General features: G+C 36.8%; 1 protein-coding gene across 19 annotated transcripts in view; it reads right to left on the reverse strand.

Annotated features, from left to right (window-relative positions):
• Positions 1-18,260, reverse strand: part of SENP7 (SUMO specific peptidase 7) — a 46,132-nt gene that overhangs the window by 19,514 nt on the left and 8,358 nt on the right. For 9 of the 19 annotated variants that reach the window (XM_087759507.1, XM_087759504.1, XM_087759500.1 and 6 more), the window contains 8 exons: positions 11,729-11,926; positions 10,262-10,459; positions 6,230-6,345; positions 5,293-5,462; positions 3,978-4,338; positions 3,226-3,383; positions 2,074-2,220; positions 547-580 (listed from right to left, as the gene is read on the reverse strand). In XM_087759507.1, coding sequence (XP_087615633.1) covers positions 547-580; positions 2,074-2,220; positions 3,226-3,383; positions 3,978-4,338; positions 5,293-5,462; positions 6,230-6,345; positions 10,262-10,459; positions 11,729-11,926 — 1,382 coding nt within the window. Of the gene's footprint in view, positions 1-546; positions 581-2,073; positions 2,221-2,742; positions 2,839-3,225; positions 3,384-3,977; positions 4,339-5,292; positions 5,463-6,229; positions 6,346-10,261; positions 10,503-11,728; positions 11,927-18,260 lie in introns of all 19 variants that reach the window. The other 10 variants (XM_087759515.1, XM_087759514.1, XM_087759512.1 and 7 more) reach the window with 4 other exon arrangements.

Genomic DNA, 18,260 nt, shown 5'->3' on the forward strand with positions numbered 1-18,260 from the left:
GAAAAAAAATTGCAAATCATGAACTCCGATTTGCTTTTAGTCAATCCAATTCAGAACTGCTCACAAACCTTCTCCTATAAGATACAGAAACCACACATCATCTTCAGAAAATGGACTGAATGCAAATCTACAATTTTATTCCTCTTAGCTTTATTCAACCCATACATTTTTCTTTAATAAACCGAAGGGTCTAAAACCCTACTCTGAAAAGATTAATGTTTCACCTCGAAAACATGCATAGTCATATTTACTATAGTTCAACACTTAATATATGCAGGAATGTGGGAGGCAAGACCATTAAAACTACAAGTTCACCTTAAAAGTGTAAGAAGCTGCTAAGTTATTAATGCTTACACTATAGACACTGATACTTTTATTTATTGAAAAATGTAAATTTAAAAAATTATTTAACGTCTTTGTGAAAGCAAAAATTATAAATTATTATTATTATTATAAATTATTTATAATATAAATATATACAGAGTATTTTAATGCAATACTTTAAAGATATAGTTAAGAGAAAGCTAAAGAAAAAGATTTTCTTACCCTGAAATGGGATCGTAATATACTTGGCTGTAAACTGAAAGAAGATTAAAAAAATATAAATATTTTGCTTTTTACAAATTGATTAAAACAAAGCAAGAACTTTTAATTATCTGCACATCCTTCTTTGCTTATAGCCAAATAAACTGAAAATAATATCACAGAATCATTTAGATTGGAAAAGACCCTCAAGATCATCGAGTCCAACTGTTAACCTAACACTGCCAAGTCCAATATGCTTAATTTGAGACTTAATACTGCCTATTTCACCTAAAACACCACTCCTAAATACATATTGCAGAATCTAAAGGACAGCAAACTGACTTCCAAAGGTGCTCAGCACTGAGAAATAAGCAGAAAGTTGCAGAGCCGCCTACAGGCTCCTTAAGAAGAAAAAAAATGATTAATACTTGGGACAAGAGGAGCTTATTTATAAGTACCCCATAATAAAGACTGTCAGCTGCACTATTTGAATTAAGGACGCTATATAAACGGTCCAACACTGGGGTGTTACTTTGCTATTTACGTTAATCTTTGAATTAAAGGCCTTTAAAGTTTCCACTTACACTGCTGCCATGTTAAAAACACTTGGTTAAATAAAGCATGTTTTATTGTCACTTTGACAGAAGGTTGTCATATACATTGAGTGAAGAGGGTTCTCTTACATTGCCACAGTCCAAGGAAAAATTCCACTTTCCACCTAAAAGTATTGCTTCTAAAAATATTTTAACTCATCCCTCAAATGATTTTGGCATATTAATTTAGGAAATTTCCTTGAAATGTTTCCATTACTGCATGAGAACTGCTGCACAAAACCGCTGTTTTGTGAAAAGTTGAAATTATTATTACAATCCAAGATTTCAAAATGTCTTACTGCAAGCAAAAAAAAAAAAGATATACACATCCAAACATTTATTTTTCAATTGCAATATATAGAATGAGCCTGGTCAAAGACCTGTTGAAACTCCTGCAGCTGGTATTCCATTTGAAGTACACACTTTCACTTGTATTTTTACACCCTGTGAGTAGCATGTTGCCTATGCGCTAATGCTTTTAGCGTTGTGTTTATGCTCTTTAAAGCTACAAAACAAGCAATTTTCTGTTTAAAAGGAAAGATTAGCACATACTATGTATCTGAACTCTGATAACTATGGATTACTTTATTCTAATAGCTGTACTATTTCTGAGAAAAGTAATTGGTGTTTATTTCAAGGGACATTAACTCTAACATGGCCATTATTTTCCGTTAGAATTCATGAAAAGCTTCCTGAGTATGGTTTCTGTTCCAGTACAGCATTTATACAGAACCTTTACCTCTGAAAACTGGGGCCACAGAAAATCCCAGTTAGCTTTTCTACTGACAGCAACCCAAACATACGAGGTAACGGACTACATGCTCCATCATTTAGCCAAAGCAATTTGATGCAACAATAACCAAAACTCAGTGCTTCCACACTAAGTACCATTAGCTTTGCTTAACAAGAATTTTTAGAAATATTCTCAAAATAACACCATAATAGAACAACTTACCCTAGCAGGACCTGTTGATAACCATTTATATTTCCCAATGTATAGACTATCAAATTCAACATCCAGTGCTGGGTTCATCTGTTTTCTAGGTGTGCTTCCAGAAGGTAAGCTGATAGGACATTTATCTTCAGTTGACTCTGTTAAAAACTGGAAAAAAAAGTATCTTTACTACAGGGATTTAAGTGAGATACTTCCCTCCTGTAACCTTCGGCATTTTCTCTTTACGTTTGTAAGAGTTTACTCCCAAAGCCAACTTCCGTGTAAGAATTCCATATTAAAACGCCGTAAATGGTGTTATGATCATTACTGACAATGTCCTTAAGGGCCTAACAGTGTCTTACTCCACCTCTAAAGTTCGCATTGCCAAGACATAACCTGTGCTCTTTACTAATCTAAAGCTAAGTAAAAACTCAAACAACAGAGCAACAAAAAATACCCGTTTTGATATCAAAGGTATAGAATCCAACTCAATGCTTACGATGAAAATGATGCATCTGTGAAAAGAGGCAGCAATGGCTTTTCTGACTTCTTTCAGGATTACAGAGAGAACCCAAATCCAGGTGAAAGCAAGCAGCACAAGGCTAATCAAGTCCAAAATGAAACAACAACCTTTATGGTTAGTTTTAGATTCAAATTCCACTGCTAGCCACACAGGAAACGGAACATTACCCTATCTCTGTCTGCTGTCAACAAAGATCCTTGAAATTCTCCATGCACTGAATTACAGCAGAGGACTGGATGACAAGAAGAAACCACTGCCTTGAACTACAATCAATATAAAACTTTGTGAGGGAAAAAAAAAACAAAAAACTTTTCACAGACATATGTATCTTCATCATGTTCACCTCTAGCTCAGACTACTATTTGATCTTTCCTGTTTTGCAATATTAAACATTTCCAAATATTTATTTTCAAATTATGAAATACATTGTATGTTGCAAAAACACTCAAGCTTCAGAGCCAGAGATCTTCTCTGAAGACTGTCCAGAATTCTATCTGTGAAATAAATTACTGCAGCTACTGCTTGTTGCTGGGACTAATCACACCTGGTCTAAGCATTTCACTTTTGTTCTAACATGCAAGAAAAAATAAACATTGGAGAAATAAATTAAAGGGTTGGCATAACAATACATAGACCAAAAACTGGATTACCTGCTCTGCGTGACTTTCCGTCTTGTCTTCCAATTGCTTTGCTGAGAAACAGAAGTCAGACTGTTGGTCTGTTTCTTTATTGTCAGTGGTATTATCCTGCAGCAGCTCTGTGTGTTTTGGTTCAGAAGGTCCATCTTCATCATCGCTGGAAAGGACAACTAAAGAGGAAGAAAGAAGTATACGTATACTACAAGATGCAGACTTGAGAATATTTCATTCATTGTGGATTTCAGATGAGCAAAGAATTCTCTCTTGCAGTACATAATATTAAAGTACATTGTCCAAACCAGTCAAGGTCTGCGTGCATGAAAGTGTATGCAACAAGTACTGCTTTGTATCTTTAACACTTTTTACCCAAGATCCTCAAAATTATTTGACTATTAAAAGAAACAGGCCACAACATAGCTGCTTCAAAGAAGAGAGAATATTTTTTCTCAGTTTAAGCATCATTAAAAAGTACAAGCTTGATTTTTCCATAGCCACAAAATCAGCTGCAAAATAAGGATTGGAATTTGAAAATCCTGCTGTCTATCCTGTTTCTCAAGTACAAGACCCTCTACACTCCAGTAGAGGACACTGGCACTAGGCACTGTTCTCCAATCTGCACAATACGTTACAAACAACATGATCTCTGTCTTCAATCTTTTGTTCCATGTGTTTCAACTAGTCAGTCATGCATGAGTTCTCCTAGTACCTAAGCATACCAATAGTAATTATCAGCAGCACAGATACAGTACATACACAGTACATACTTGGGTCAACTGAAACAAGTTGCCGATTACCCCTGCAGATTCTGTTCCGCAGCTTGCTCAGGTACTGTGATGAGTCCATCTTTAATTTCCTGATGGTACTAACTCGTGGTGAAATCACGTCCTCACTGGTGGCAGAAAGCTGTTTCTCTGACAAATTTCTGGGAAGACACTCTGAGCCAGGTTCCTCTGTGCAGCTGTGAGCAGGCCTTAAGTGATTGTGGGTGGAAGTGTCTTTAGAGTCTCCCTCCAACGGCTGCGGAATACAATCCGGCACCAGAATTGTATTAGATCTGCAACTTCGTCCATCCTCACAGGATGTTCTGTGTCCAGGAGACCGAGTTGAACTCAATCTTTGCTCTTTCTAGAAAACAGGAATCAGAGATGGGATATATGTTTATTTCTTGACATTTCTATGATGGTTCAGATCAATGACCACCAAGACTTAGCTATGTGCTAGACAAAACAAGTATAGCTTAATGCAGCTGCATTTAGAGCTCAAGTCAGGGTAATTTCTCCCTCCTCGTATTCCAAAGGTTATGACATAAAGGTATGAGGGACAACCTTTTAAAAGTCTACTATGACCTCCATTCAAACTGAACGAGAAACTATTTCTGATTTTTTAGCAGCTCTCACCGTCTGACACTGACAAGCACCAGTGATGTTCGTTACTTTGCAAATGTGTGGCTTGGTCAACTGGGGGAACAGGACTCAGCAACTACCTACTTCTGTGCGGTTTTAATCACAAGGTTACAGAGATGCCTTTATTATATTCAAATGGTTGAACATAAATCACAGTTTGTACTTGACTGACTGATTCCCTCAGTCTTTTTTTTTTTTTTTTTTTAAATTTTAACGACAGATAAGAATAAAACTTTAGGGAAGGGTACGATAGACTGAGGAGGAAGGAGAAAGATGACATCTGCGAAGTTTCAATAACACCACGTACACTCTGTAATTTTTTAGCAAAGTTCCTAATTAGTTCTATACCATTTGTGAAAGAAGCTTCACTTAAGTAGCTAGATGCCTTATTTCCAAAATTGGTTTACTCCATGCTCCTGTCTGAAGGAAACACTGTCATTCATCTCTCTCAACCCTGCTGCTACAACGAGCCTATTCTGATGTTGTGGACAGAAGTATATATACTCACTCTTCTTGATGCGCCACTGAACAACTTTCCCTCAGCAGGTATAACAGTGTCCTTACATCCCCTACTTATTAGTATAGTTCTTTTATTTTTGATGTTGCTACTGCTGCTACTGAAGTGTGTGTGCACGTGTGTACACAAACACACACATTAAAATTAAGTGCAACTTACAGACAATAGAAGTGATTTTTCTGGAATGTGTGCATTACAATCATCAGAAATATGGCCACTAGATCTTCTTTTCCTTTTCTCAGAATCAAAAGACCCCAATTCCTTCTGACTAAGAGTGGTGCTGTTCACGTTTCTACGCCTCTTTTCCAATTCATCGTAGTTCCTGTTTTCTGTGTCAGAAAAAAAAAAAGTTATTTAATGGGTTATCTTTAAAAACCTTTGTATTTCTTCATATCTGTTATGTCTTAAATAAAGTGCATGGAAGCAGACACCTTCCATGATAGTTCTTTCCTTTTTTAATTGTGTGTGGCTGCCAAAATATATTCCCTAAAATAATTAAGGAAAGATTATTATTGCACAATTAGTTAAGATAAGGGTATAACCAAATTCATAGCTCCCCTCAAAGTAAGAATTAGCACTCCATACTCCACACTCTTTCTTTTATCTTCTGCTGGATGCAATATTCTCCGTTCCTGGTTCTAATCTGCAAATATTACCAACTAGCATTAAAAAGATAGTACATTCTCCCTAGAGACTCAGCATAGAGCTCATAATTTTTCAGCCATAAATACAAATCTTGTCATATAGCATAAACATTTCAGCAGGGTTCACAAACCATTTGAGCATTCTTAATGTATTATATTCTTGAGTATAAAAGACTTCTTTTATAAAATCAGGATTATAATGGTGCAGTGAGGCTTCCGTCAGTTTCCTCTTTCTTCCACAGATCTGATTCACCATAGCTTTATTCCTATTTAAAAACAGCTATTTGACATATTTTACCATATCTGTAAAAAAAATGCATTTTGAGGAAACGCATACACTGCGTGCAATGTCTATTTCTGTGCTCTCCTCATAATACTAGACTAAAAAAAGAAAATTTCCCAACAGTCTCCAAAATTCGTATTTAAATGCCAGATTATGGCTCACTACAAACCTTTCTTCTGCAGCTCCCGCCTTCTAAAAGTGAAGACATTATTTTTTTCTGGTTCCTTAGAAGTCTTGGTCAATCTATACAGATCATCATCTGTTTTTCTCAGGCAACGCTCAGACCTGTAAAGAATATTAACTATGACTTATCTTTAATTTTGAAAAAATACTGAATAAAAATCCCAACAGAAACAAGTGTTGGTTAGACCACAAACTTCTGCCTCTCTTGTAAGCATGTGGAACTTGGCAAATGAAATACAAACTAATTCAGTTCCTCTAACAGGAAACACACAGATACTCTAACATTATTAATGAAACGGATGCTTCTAAAAGGCACAAAGAATGAAAATCTGACATGCCTGACATCAGACACTGAAATATTATTTTCCTGTAAAGCATGACTGCAACAAGAACACGTAACAAAAAAAAAAAAAGAGAGAACAACAATTAGTTGAGTGTATCCTTGCCTTTGTCATGAATGCGGTAGGAATGAGGCAATGTAGTATATTTTTAATTTAGATCTGCTAATAGAATCCACTGAGTAAATTCCTGCAACAAGAAAAGATTTGAAATAGAAATTCCTGCTCAAAACGGCCTTTGGGGGGGGGGGGGGGGGGGACAGGACATGAGGAAGAAACAGAAAAGAAACAGAAAAGGATTACAGTACAAGAAACTAGGCAACCTACAGGTGTTCAGATGAGTTTGTAGTGTCATTCTAAAAAGAAGGACATGCAAGAAAGTAATCTTTTTTATAAATAGGAGAATATATTCAGGAGGTACTGACAGACTGAACTGTATGACATCCTCACATTTGAGGCCTGATCTTGTAAACATACTCTCAGCTTCTCTGGAGACTAGTTACAGCTGACAAAAGTCTACATAACTGTATTTTGGTTTCCAGTGTATGCATTAGGATAACATTTATTTATATGTTCATGTGATATTTTCTCACATTAACTTAATTACATTCAGTACGCAAGACTTCTCTTCTGAAAATTTATCAGGGTTACAAGATAAAAGAACCTAACCTTCATGACCTCTGCTTCATTTTCTGTGAGAGTTGGAAAATAAAAAAGGAAACAAAGAAGATTTCATAGATAAAGCAATTTAATGCTGCTCTGGAAAATCTGTTCCATTCCTCCTTTTGTCACCTCACTTAATCCAAAGGGATTTTGCGTTCATTGTTTTATAACGTGCCGCCTAACTCATAATGTTGCAGTCTCCAGTTGGCAAAGAGCTAAGAAATCATCGCAATGACTGAAATCACTGACAGCTGAGCCTGGACCCATAAGGAACAACACCAACCATGGGAAAGAACATTCTTGATATCTCTAACTAGACAGCCAAAACCATGGAACACTTTCTGAACAGATGCCTATTCTTCAGTGCCGTATCTGTAGACTGGAGTATTGCTGCTCTTTGGGAATACTGTAAAGACAAACAAGGATTTCCAGAGTGCTCTGATACTACAGTGATGAACAGTATATAAGCACCGTGAAGAAACTACTGATTATCGTTCCATTCACAAAGAATCATGAATTGGACCATATACAGAAAAACTGTTCGGTAAGCACTATTGTTCATTATGTGTATTGAACAAGACAGAGTCTTCCATAGATGAGGCAGCTCTAGTCCAGGAATAACCTCACTACAGAAAACTTGATTTTGGAACACACATCTCTCTGAACTTCAATATTTGTATGCGTAACAGCTATATAGATTTGACTGCCTTCAAAGACCATACAAAACCATTAAGTGGTTTTTAGCATTTGTTTTACACCAACATCACAATTCAGGCATTTCAACAACAGCAAACATTTCAAAAGGAATGTTTCAGCTAATAGACTTCCCTAAACATATTTACTCTATACACAAATTCTGCACATTCTATTTTCACTTCCAATCTTTGCTGATAACTCAGTTTAAAATGTACCTCTTAACACATATATGCATAAGCTAAGAAGCTATGGCAGTATATACTGAAGTGTTCTCAACAGCCATGAGAAACAAGTATGAAACACACTTTAAAACCCTAAATTTCTTTACATTTAAGACCTATCACGAATTCATCAGTTATACTGATAGGTCAGTAGTGACTTAAGCAAATGCATTTCACACTGGGTTGCTGTGAACAAGCAATGCAAAATCCACCAATTCTGTAATACCAAAAGCAGGAAAGGAAATGAGGAGCTCGCAGCCAGTTCTAGCTGACAGAGAAAGGTTAACTTATTACCACCTTGTTCTGCTCATACACAATTCTTTGACTTAATATGAAATTTCCATAGTACAAAACTGGCACAATTTTTACTAAAATAGAGCATGCATTCTAGCTACTCTGACGATACAAAAGAATTTCTATATGGCCATGTACGTATATATGCATAACCATTATAAGGGGGGAGCTTTTACTCTCCTCTGAAAGAAGAGACCCCAAAAGAATCAGTGCCAAGTGTATCTTATGCACAGACCTTAGTTACAGAGAGGTGACCAAGATCAAACCACAACTGTGTTGAAATAATTCCTAAATTCTCCATTTTTCATGTGATATCTATTACAACCTGCACTAACAGGTTGGTCACTGGGGAGCGGTGGAAAATTCTCCTAATGTTGGTTCCCGCTGATAACAAGTCTTTTACTTAATACATTAGAAAAGCATATCACAGGAATGGAAAATTAATCCTTCAAGCAATGAACCACTCCAAATCTAAAGCAAGTTGAGTACACCAACTACTAAAAAACCTGACTAGTTCAAACCATTCTTGTGCTTAACATAAAACTCAACAGCCGCCCCTCAGATATGACCTTGAAAAATATGCAAGATGTTTCCTCAGATTTAGAGTTACATACAAGAGTTCATGTTCTCCTCTCTATGAACCCACTACCTCCCATCATCCAAAACAATACCAAGTGGAAAAATTAGATACTAAAAATCACAGATCTTAAAGATTTTGTAATAAAAAAAAAACCCCAAAAACAACAAACAACAACCCAAACAAACTCCCCACACTTTAGTCAGTCTAAAGTTATGGAAAAGTATTTATTAGCAACAAATGTAATGCTTCTAAAATGAGACAAGCTAACAAACTGTTCTAAATCCCTCATTTAAATTGGAGCTTTGTCAGATTAATTTAAGCAGCAATGGGGATCAAACAGAAAAAGAGAAAGGAATTCATACTAATTTAGGTTCTCTAAGATGTTTATGTATGAGAATGATGAATATGACTGACTTTTCTCAAGAATTTTTAAGATTTCTTTAACCTCGGAACTGTTGATTATTCCTGCCCTCACAAATAATTTTTCTCTGCCTTCCTCTTTCTATTTTCTTCCCCCAAATTTCTTGCTATTTGTTCCTGTGTATACTTTGCTGTTAAGCAGAGGCAGCCATAAAAGACAAGAGGAAACAGCTTACTCTGAATTCAACTGCCATCTTAGACCAAAACAAATGTTATATAATTCTAATATCTGATTTCTGCTAGTTTTATACGTCAAGCATTACTGTAATGCTCAGTCAACTTAAATATAGGAAGAAAAGAGGAAAAGTAGATGTTAAGGAATGAGAGGACACACACAGAGCCCTTAACCAACGGCACTCTGTTGGGACTGAGAACGCTGGTGGATTAATGTGAAAAGAAATGAACTACCACAGAGAGGAATTTGGAGAAATTTTTCAGAAGTTGTTACTTGAAATCATGCTAGAACACATTAACAGCAACAGGAAAGCAAGATTTTGGTTCTGGACACAAAACCAACTTAAACGTGTTTGAATTACATGGCCTTCTTCACAAATCAAAACACTGATCTATTGTAAATGGAAATTCCTTCTATAAAAGAAAAGTAGCCTGTTAACATCAGGTACAGCAAATCAGAATAAATACAATGTTAAAATGGCTCATTGGAGCAGCATGTTAGTTTGCACTCAGGAAACCGATCTGCTGCTTCAAGACAAGAGTACAACAAAAATTGTTTCAGGGAAATTCTTTTCCATTGTGAAGTTATGTCATTTCAGGAAGACTGGCAAAATCAGCAGTGAGTAACATACCTTTCAGACAGAAAAGAACTTTCATGAGGAGAACTTAATATTTGACATGTCTGTAGGCTGGCAACAGATGATGAGGGTAGTTGACCCGATTGTAATTTGTCAGCATCAGATAAATTTGCATCAATTATTACGTGGCTGTCTACGTATTTTCTTCCAATTTTCGTCCTCAGGACATTCGTCAAAAGAACTGTGGGTTGCCTGCCATATATATAACAGCAAATCATAAATACTGCACTGAAATCTAGAGAAAGAAACTTCTTGTTAAATTCATGTACCTTAGAGGCTTGATAATCATGAAACATCATTACTTTCAGTCCCTTAGAGACAAAGCAAAATCCTAATGAGGAACTTAAAATCCAAGGTAAGCAGATAAACACAAAAAAGCAACAAGAGACCAGGGTAAGAAACACTAGCCATATAATTTCACCTTAGCCAGATACAAGTCACACTGCATTGCCTCTACACATCATCTAAGTATTGTTTAAAAACTGGTAAATGTTTATCTCTAAATAGCTTCCATGCAATATCTGTACATATTTCTCAGAACTATAGAGCAAACAATCTTGATTTTCCTGTGAACAAGAAGCCTCCAGTAAAACAGACTGAATTTTCTCAAGCGCTTAGTCAACAGGTAGAAAAGTAGCACACACAGAAAAACGTAGCATTAGATTTTGTTCCCCTCCTCAGCTTCCAGGTGGCATTCTACAGAATAGCAACAGCAAGGCTCAGAAAAACATCTGCAAGTGCTAGAAGAGACGAGCATCAAAAATAAGCTAAACAGAAACATGAAGATGCAACTGCCCGCTTGAGCACAGATGTGTAAGAGCAGCACAACTTATTTCATACAATGTCACTGCAGCCTGATTGTTGTATAGTCCTTGATTTACCTACTTAGTTTCTCAAATTGGGATTTAAATAAAATAATAAAATATAAAAACATAAAATAGAAAAAATAATAAATAAAAATGTAGGACATCGTAGTCTGGATGTAACCTCCAATAAAGGAATAAAGATACTGGACTTGATATACTTTTCTTCTAATCCTTTATGACAGTTCTCTTATTTTCATGAGTACTCTGAAGCGGTTAACAGTGAGAATACACCTTGACACCTCCTCTGAGAAAAGAGGGTAGTTAAATGCAAGTGTACTCTTATTTTCACAAGAATAAAAAAACACAAACATTTTCAGAGTCCAATCACTAAATCAGAATTAATTGGTCTTGTCAGTACAGGACCATCTAGAAGCCATCTGATCAGAAAACCCACTACTGTGTGCCTGGAACCATCTCTCTCAATGATTATCAAAAGGAGCCAGGTACAAGGGAATTCAGTCAGGTCAGATGACATGAGAATGAGAATATAGTTCATGAACAAGACAGCTGTGGTACAACAAAGAATACTTTCTCATGAAAAAAAAAATGCAAGGAAAATTATTTTGTTTAGTGACACGAGGCGGAGACAACGTACCTTTTAGACAGAAAAAGGCTTTGGAGAGTAGGGTTTAAAATTTGCCATATCTTTAGGCTGGCAGCAGATGATGAGGGTGGTTGATCTGACTGCAGCTTGCCAGCATCAGAAAAATTGGCACCAGTTTTAGGTTGCACCTGTGTGTATTTTCTTCCTATTTTCGTCCTCAGGACATTCGTCAAGATAACTTTGGGTTGCCTGCCACACATATAATAATAAATTAATAATAGGGTGCTGAGAACTTCTTAAGTCACATGAATTCAACAAAGCTTTTCTATGAGTTCACTGTCTCTGCATCATACCTTACATCGTCAGTAGAATTATGTTCACTTCCCTGACAATTTAAAAAGCAGTTCTTTGGAGAAGAGGAATCACAAAGATGTCTCTTGATCAGGACAGCCTTTCAAGGTTTCTTCTCCTGGCATCAATCACTAACACATCCATATGTGATTCTGAAGAGGTAAACTTTCAGTGCAGAAGCATGGGAATTTTGGTGCATCTTTTTATTGCAAAGTGTTGGAAGTAGTCACTACGGCCTTACAAACTATTCTGAAAGTGTACATTTGAGCATTGGCAGGATATGAAAACAAGCACTCATATTGTGGCATAGTAATTTAGAACCATGAATATTATTAGTTCCCATATAAAAAAATAGGTTATGATCTTGCTAGGAAAAAAAAAAAAAATCAAGAAGCTAGTACAATCTCTCAGGCTTGAAGCTCCAACTGATTTCTATTCAATTTGACTAAAGAAGTGAATTGCAAATTATGAATTACAAAGTTAGTAAAAACTCCCTATTGAAGTTTTTTTATCTATACTTTGCTGATTCTGCAAAATTGGTACTGAAGTCTTCACATAAAGAGTTAATTCTGCAGCATGGCCAGTAATTTGGACAGTTTCCTTTAAGCCAATAAGCATTATATATCATAGATAATTTGTCAGGATTGACTTTATTTTCAAACGGATGAGAATTGCACTTGTTTTCCCAGGACTGGTCCTGAGAGGACACTGAAGTTCAGGCTCATTTGTTGGTTTTAAAAGATTACCGAGGCAAGAATTGCTTTCTATTGCATGTCTTGCATAACAAACTAAAGTGTTCACATTATAGAGCAAGAATCCTTCTTTTAGAGCTACAGAAAACCTTTTACTACTCACATAGCTGTTACATGCATGCTACAGTGACATTTCTTAAGCAAATGGCTGCTATTCCTCAGTGGGTTGACAACTGTGCAAGGAACTTTTAGGAAATTATAATTGTCCCACTGACATGCTGCATTCAGCTCAACAGCATGGTTACATGGTACCTAGTGGTAAGCAAATAGGTATGGCATGAAAACTGCTTAAGTACAGATATGCCTGAACCTTAAAAAAAAATAATAATTGGAACTGCCATGCTAGTGAAACATGTTGAACTTGGGGAAGACATTTCACATAATCCTTATATTTTGCTCTTTCAGTAGTTGCCTGCATGTGAGATTTCTTTTCCCTGGTTACTTACGTTAACAAGACACATGACCCCTCATTAAGCTTGAAAAGACAGTAAGGTTCCTATGCACAGCTTGGAGAACCTGCATATCGGCTATGAACCCTGGTCAATCTTATTAGATCTCTGCATCACTGCATGCCATGTGTATGCAACAAGCTGCTTTCTCTTAGAGCTCTGCTATGCATTTCCTAGACCAGTGGTCTCTCAACTTTTTTTGATCATGTACCCCTGCCAGTAAAAGTATTTTGAGCATGCACCTTCAACACGTTTATTTAATTATGATTTATATAGATGTACTAATATTATGTACACTATAACACACACAAATTTAAAAAAGGATGCGATAAAGATCAAATATTTTATTTATTAATTATACAAAAAAAATATTTCCTTCCTGCACGGCAGTGGATTGTCTTGCACACACCACACCTTGGAGACCACTATCTAGACAATGGACAATAAACCTAAATGGTTCCCAAAGCTAAGCAACTTAAGCTCAAGTGAAGACAGTTTCCTTCCCTCTTTCGGCTTCTCTTAGTTTTTCTTTGGGAAACTTCTAAGTGGTAAAGAGCTAAAGCTTTGTCTCAAAAATAAAAATAAAAATATGCTGAGGGATAAAAAAAAAAAACAACCCCTACATTAAGGCACTCTGATCCCAAGAATCTGGAGAGAGGAGAAAAAGTGTGTTATGTAAGGGAAGGGTCCTAATTAGCTGTTGAAAAAACAATCCAGCACTTCTGAAGTGAGAGATTGACTCTATGAAGGCAATGAGATATGTACAAAGACTGTCTCATTAGAAGGCTGACCTAAACCACAGGAGTGCTCCAGAACGTTTTAGGCAGAGTCAGGGAAAGGCAGGTGTACATTTGTTCTTTTACCTAGACCTGTATATACTCTATGACTACTAATGCAAAGAACTGTTGTTTTTATGAACTTATTACAGGGTCCGAGCACGTGCTGCAAATACTGTAGACCTAAGCAAAGTTTGTTCTATACTCCAAGGATCCGGAGAGTGGAGTTTCATTTAAAGTTATGCTTTAACTACTGAAAAGCTTACAAAGTAAATACAGGTCATGAAGGACCATTTTGTAACGCTAATGTCTTACATGGTGGAGCCCAACTGTAGCAGCCTAGTGCGCATATACCAAGCCTGCAAAGTGTTCTTGATTTAGCATAGGAAGCAAGAGACTTATTTTCTACAGAAGTCCCTGCTAAGTCAGAAGTTCTAGCTTTTTTCTGGGCTTCTCAAATGTTCAGAGTTAATACATTAACCATAGGTTAATACGTCAGAAGAGCTTACAGTGACCAGACCTATACATCATTTATTGTTTGTCCAACTGTAAGGTATATTAGAATTAAGGATTATATAAGCAATATAAAAGGAAATAAAGAATATGTACTTTTAAGAAACGTGATAAAAATTCAAAATTCAGCTACACAAGAACCGATTAGACTGTTAAGAAAATTTACAACTACTAAAGCAGTTAAAGGCAATTTCAAGGCAAAAGTCATCAAGTAACTCATGCAAATGAATCTTATGAAATTAGACATTTACTCTTGTGCTTTAATTTCCTCCTTAAACATAAGGAAAATCCAAACTACTTTAGAGGTTCAGTTACTAAAGAACCATAGTGGAAAGACATTTCATCTTTTGGGATGCCAGAAGAGATGAAACAATGAAAAACTAAGCCAGATACTTCCTCTCTTCCTCAAACAGGACTTGAAATTACAAATCAAACCTTGAAGTATCTAAATTGCATTTTTCCTCCAAATACAAAACAGTTGCAGAAGTGGGCCCTAGCAATATGAAGATGTGAATCAGAAATTGTTTCTCCTTAAAAAAAAAAAGTTTAAAATCATTACTGTAGAGCACCATGAGACAACATAAATGTATTATTCTCTATGGAACACTTCAATTCTCCTGACCAGAATCATGCTGAGCCTAACAGTCTATTTCCCAGATCTAAATTCTTTCAGTTTTCATTGTTCCACCTTGTAGAAATGCCAGATTTATTTTTTCTTTCTATTTGTCAAACACAAGATACCATAATGAAATGTTACTAACTTTAGCCTGAACTTGCAAGGTAATTAGTCCAGTGGGACCATACATGGTCACAGAGTCTTTATTTTAATTGTATGATCAGGACTCGTAAAGATAACAGAAAAGATTCCAACCTTTAGGGTCTTTAACAATACTATCACGACAGAGAAAGCCCACAGCAGCAGGTAAAGGCATCAGAAGCAGAATTTCCAGTGAAACCGGATTTCATTACTTGTAATTTGTTGGCCACCTTGGAAACTCAGATCTGACATCCTTTGCTCACATTTGCATCAGGCTAGACCCTGGCAGGCTCCAGGCCCCTCTGAATTTGGTTTACGGATTGTTGTTCAGTACAGAATTTGTAATGTTGATTTAAATGGGGTTTATAAATTTTCAGCAAGTATCTTTGCAAAAATTATCTTACTATTTAAAGTACACACACATCCATGCAACTAGCTTTGCACTGGAGGCCTGTGCAAAGGAGAGGAACCTTCAACAAACAACAAGGAAGAAAACAGTATACATTTGGCTATTCTTAAAGATGTCAGTGCCATGCTAAGGCATCACTTCTTACATGGCACCAGTTTTTGACTGAAGACCTTGACAGGACAGCTGGTTATGATGTGATCTTCAGAGCTGTACAGTGGCTTCAGAGCCTTTAATGGCTTCCCTTTCTAAAGGAGGAATGGCATCTGGTGGCATTTCTTGAGAAATCATGTTATAAAGACTGGGTGTAAAATAGATTCAGGAAAAACACCTACATTTAAGCCAGCCTGTATATCTGTAAACAATGGTTGGTATGCAGACCCCTAAATTACCTGTTAAACTGTCCACAGAATAAAGTGAGCAAGTAATGCAAAAGACATTTCAAAAGATAAAAACTAGTATCAAGCAGAAAAAAGCAAGCAAAGTATACATTAAAAGCAAGTCCCACCAGCAGACCCAGCAAATAACCTGCACAGCAGTAAGACTGGAGGCATCTTGGTGAAGGAAAACCAAAGGCAATTATTTTTGTTTCTAAAGCAAGCATGTACTGTATCCCCTCTTATCTACCTCCACAAAACAGAAAAAATACATATGCAAAGGTAATGAAAACATACTTACACACATAAGGATGGAACAGACAAAAAATATGTACTGTGAAAAATGTTGGTAGCTACTCCTGGCAAGTCTCATATCCCTTTTCACAGGCGAAAAAGGATTATCCTACCTTACAAAGCGCAGGACCAAAAGCTATTAATTGTTTGTACCTCTTCGGGGAAAATGTTTGACCTCTATATCTCACCCAATAATCAGAGCTGCTAGATCCAGTTCCTTTCTCAATGATCATATTTATGTACACACCAGTGCTGTAACCACTGGCTCCAATTTGCTCAAATTTATATTATGAAGTGATCAAAACGAGACCTGGAGGCTACTGACTCCTTTTGGAGTAAATTATTATTAATTGTCTACACCACCATCTTCATGCCTACATTCTTCTACTAGTAAACCCAAGTTTGAGGAAATAAATATTTTGACAGTGGGATGCCACATACCATGTGAGAGTCACCCCATCAGGTCCCATAAAAGCTGAACATCTGTCCTGGGTTTACAGAATAAAGCCACCGATAGACTTGATGTGCATTCAGCTATCTGAGCTGCTGCAACACGTGCACAGCTCAGGAGGTCCTTGGCCTTTCAGAGCCCAGAGGAATAACGTGATGCACTATCATTAACAGGAAACTGATTGCCACATTCACTGACTACACCCTGTTGAGAAGGGAGCCTCTGTCTGTCCCCCTCCTACTTCAATGCCTTGACCTTTCATCAACTGATTAGAAGTCAATGTTTTAACACCAAACACGAATATCCCTACTAACCTCCTTGCTTTGCTGGACCAGGAGGTTATTACTGCCAAAATGTGCTTGTCAGGGCAAGGGGAACCAGCATGTAAATGATTGCCACAAAAACCTGACTGCTACAGGGCCAGTACTTGATTCAGACGTGACATGTATTTCAATTAACATTTAAAATACTGAGCTGAAAGAATCACGCATATCTTAAGTACTCTTCCCACCCTCCCCCTAAAGAAAACTTGACAGACCAGGACAAGCAGCTTAAATTTCAAAATAGTGTTCTATTTCGTTTGGGGGGTTTGAGGGTTTTTTTGTTTGTTTGTTTTAATTTCCCTCTATTTCCTTGTTGGAGAATGTAGGAGTAATATAGCTGAGGCAAGTGGACACCTCTAAGCTCTATTTCCAGCTGGTGATAGCTACCCTTGAAATAGTGTTATGTCCTTCCTCACCAATAAAAAAGTTTTGTAAGTGAGATACAAAACATGAATTGACCAATTACATAAATACCATACCTAACCTTCAGCAATGACGCTAATAAATTGAACTATTCATATTTCATGACAGTCCTAATCTGTTTTGTGACACAATCATAGGAACGTGTAAGAGACCTCCAGCGTATGAGGAGGACTACGGCACTAATCTGCCCTGAGAGCCCGGTCTGGGATCACGAACAAGTCACCTAATAGTGACCTTTCATAAGGCCATGAACAGAGGTGTTCAAGTGAGAGCAGCTGTGGCTGCTGCTTCCAGCCCCCATGGTCTCACATCGCAGCAGGACTGACAGCAGCAATCAACTATCAAATTTTGTAATCCAGAACTTCAGTTAAAAACACAAGTGAAGGTGGGTTTGTGCTAATACATCCACTTTGTCCTTTCTGACTAAAATTAAATGACAATAACAACGCTCAAGTAACACATTAGATGAAACACGCCTCTAAATATTTGAGATTACCTCCTATCAATAAAAAGACTATTTTTAAAACATCAGGAGCTAACAGGAGTTTGTCATTAAGACTTATTTCCTGCTTTTCAATGCAAATGAAAAATTCCTCATTCAGAAGAAGGAGCAGAGCAACTTTCACATTAGAAAGATTCTCAGCATGCCACTTCACACTTACCACTTCTGTGTTTTGTCAGTTCTTGGACTTTTGCTCAACAAACACCACC

Source organism: Nipponia nippon, unplaced genomic scaffold (assembly GCF_047370975.1).
Source record: "Nipponia nippon isolate SJK-2023a ecotype South Korea unplaced genomic scaffold, ASM4737097v1 scaffold_2, whole genome shotgun sequence".
NCBI classification, from domain to species: Eukaryota; Metazoa; Chordata; class Aves; order Pelecaniformes; family Threskiornithidae; genus Nipponia; species Nipponia nippon.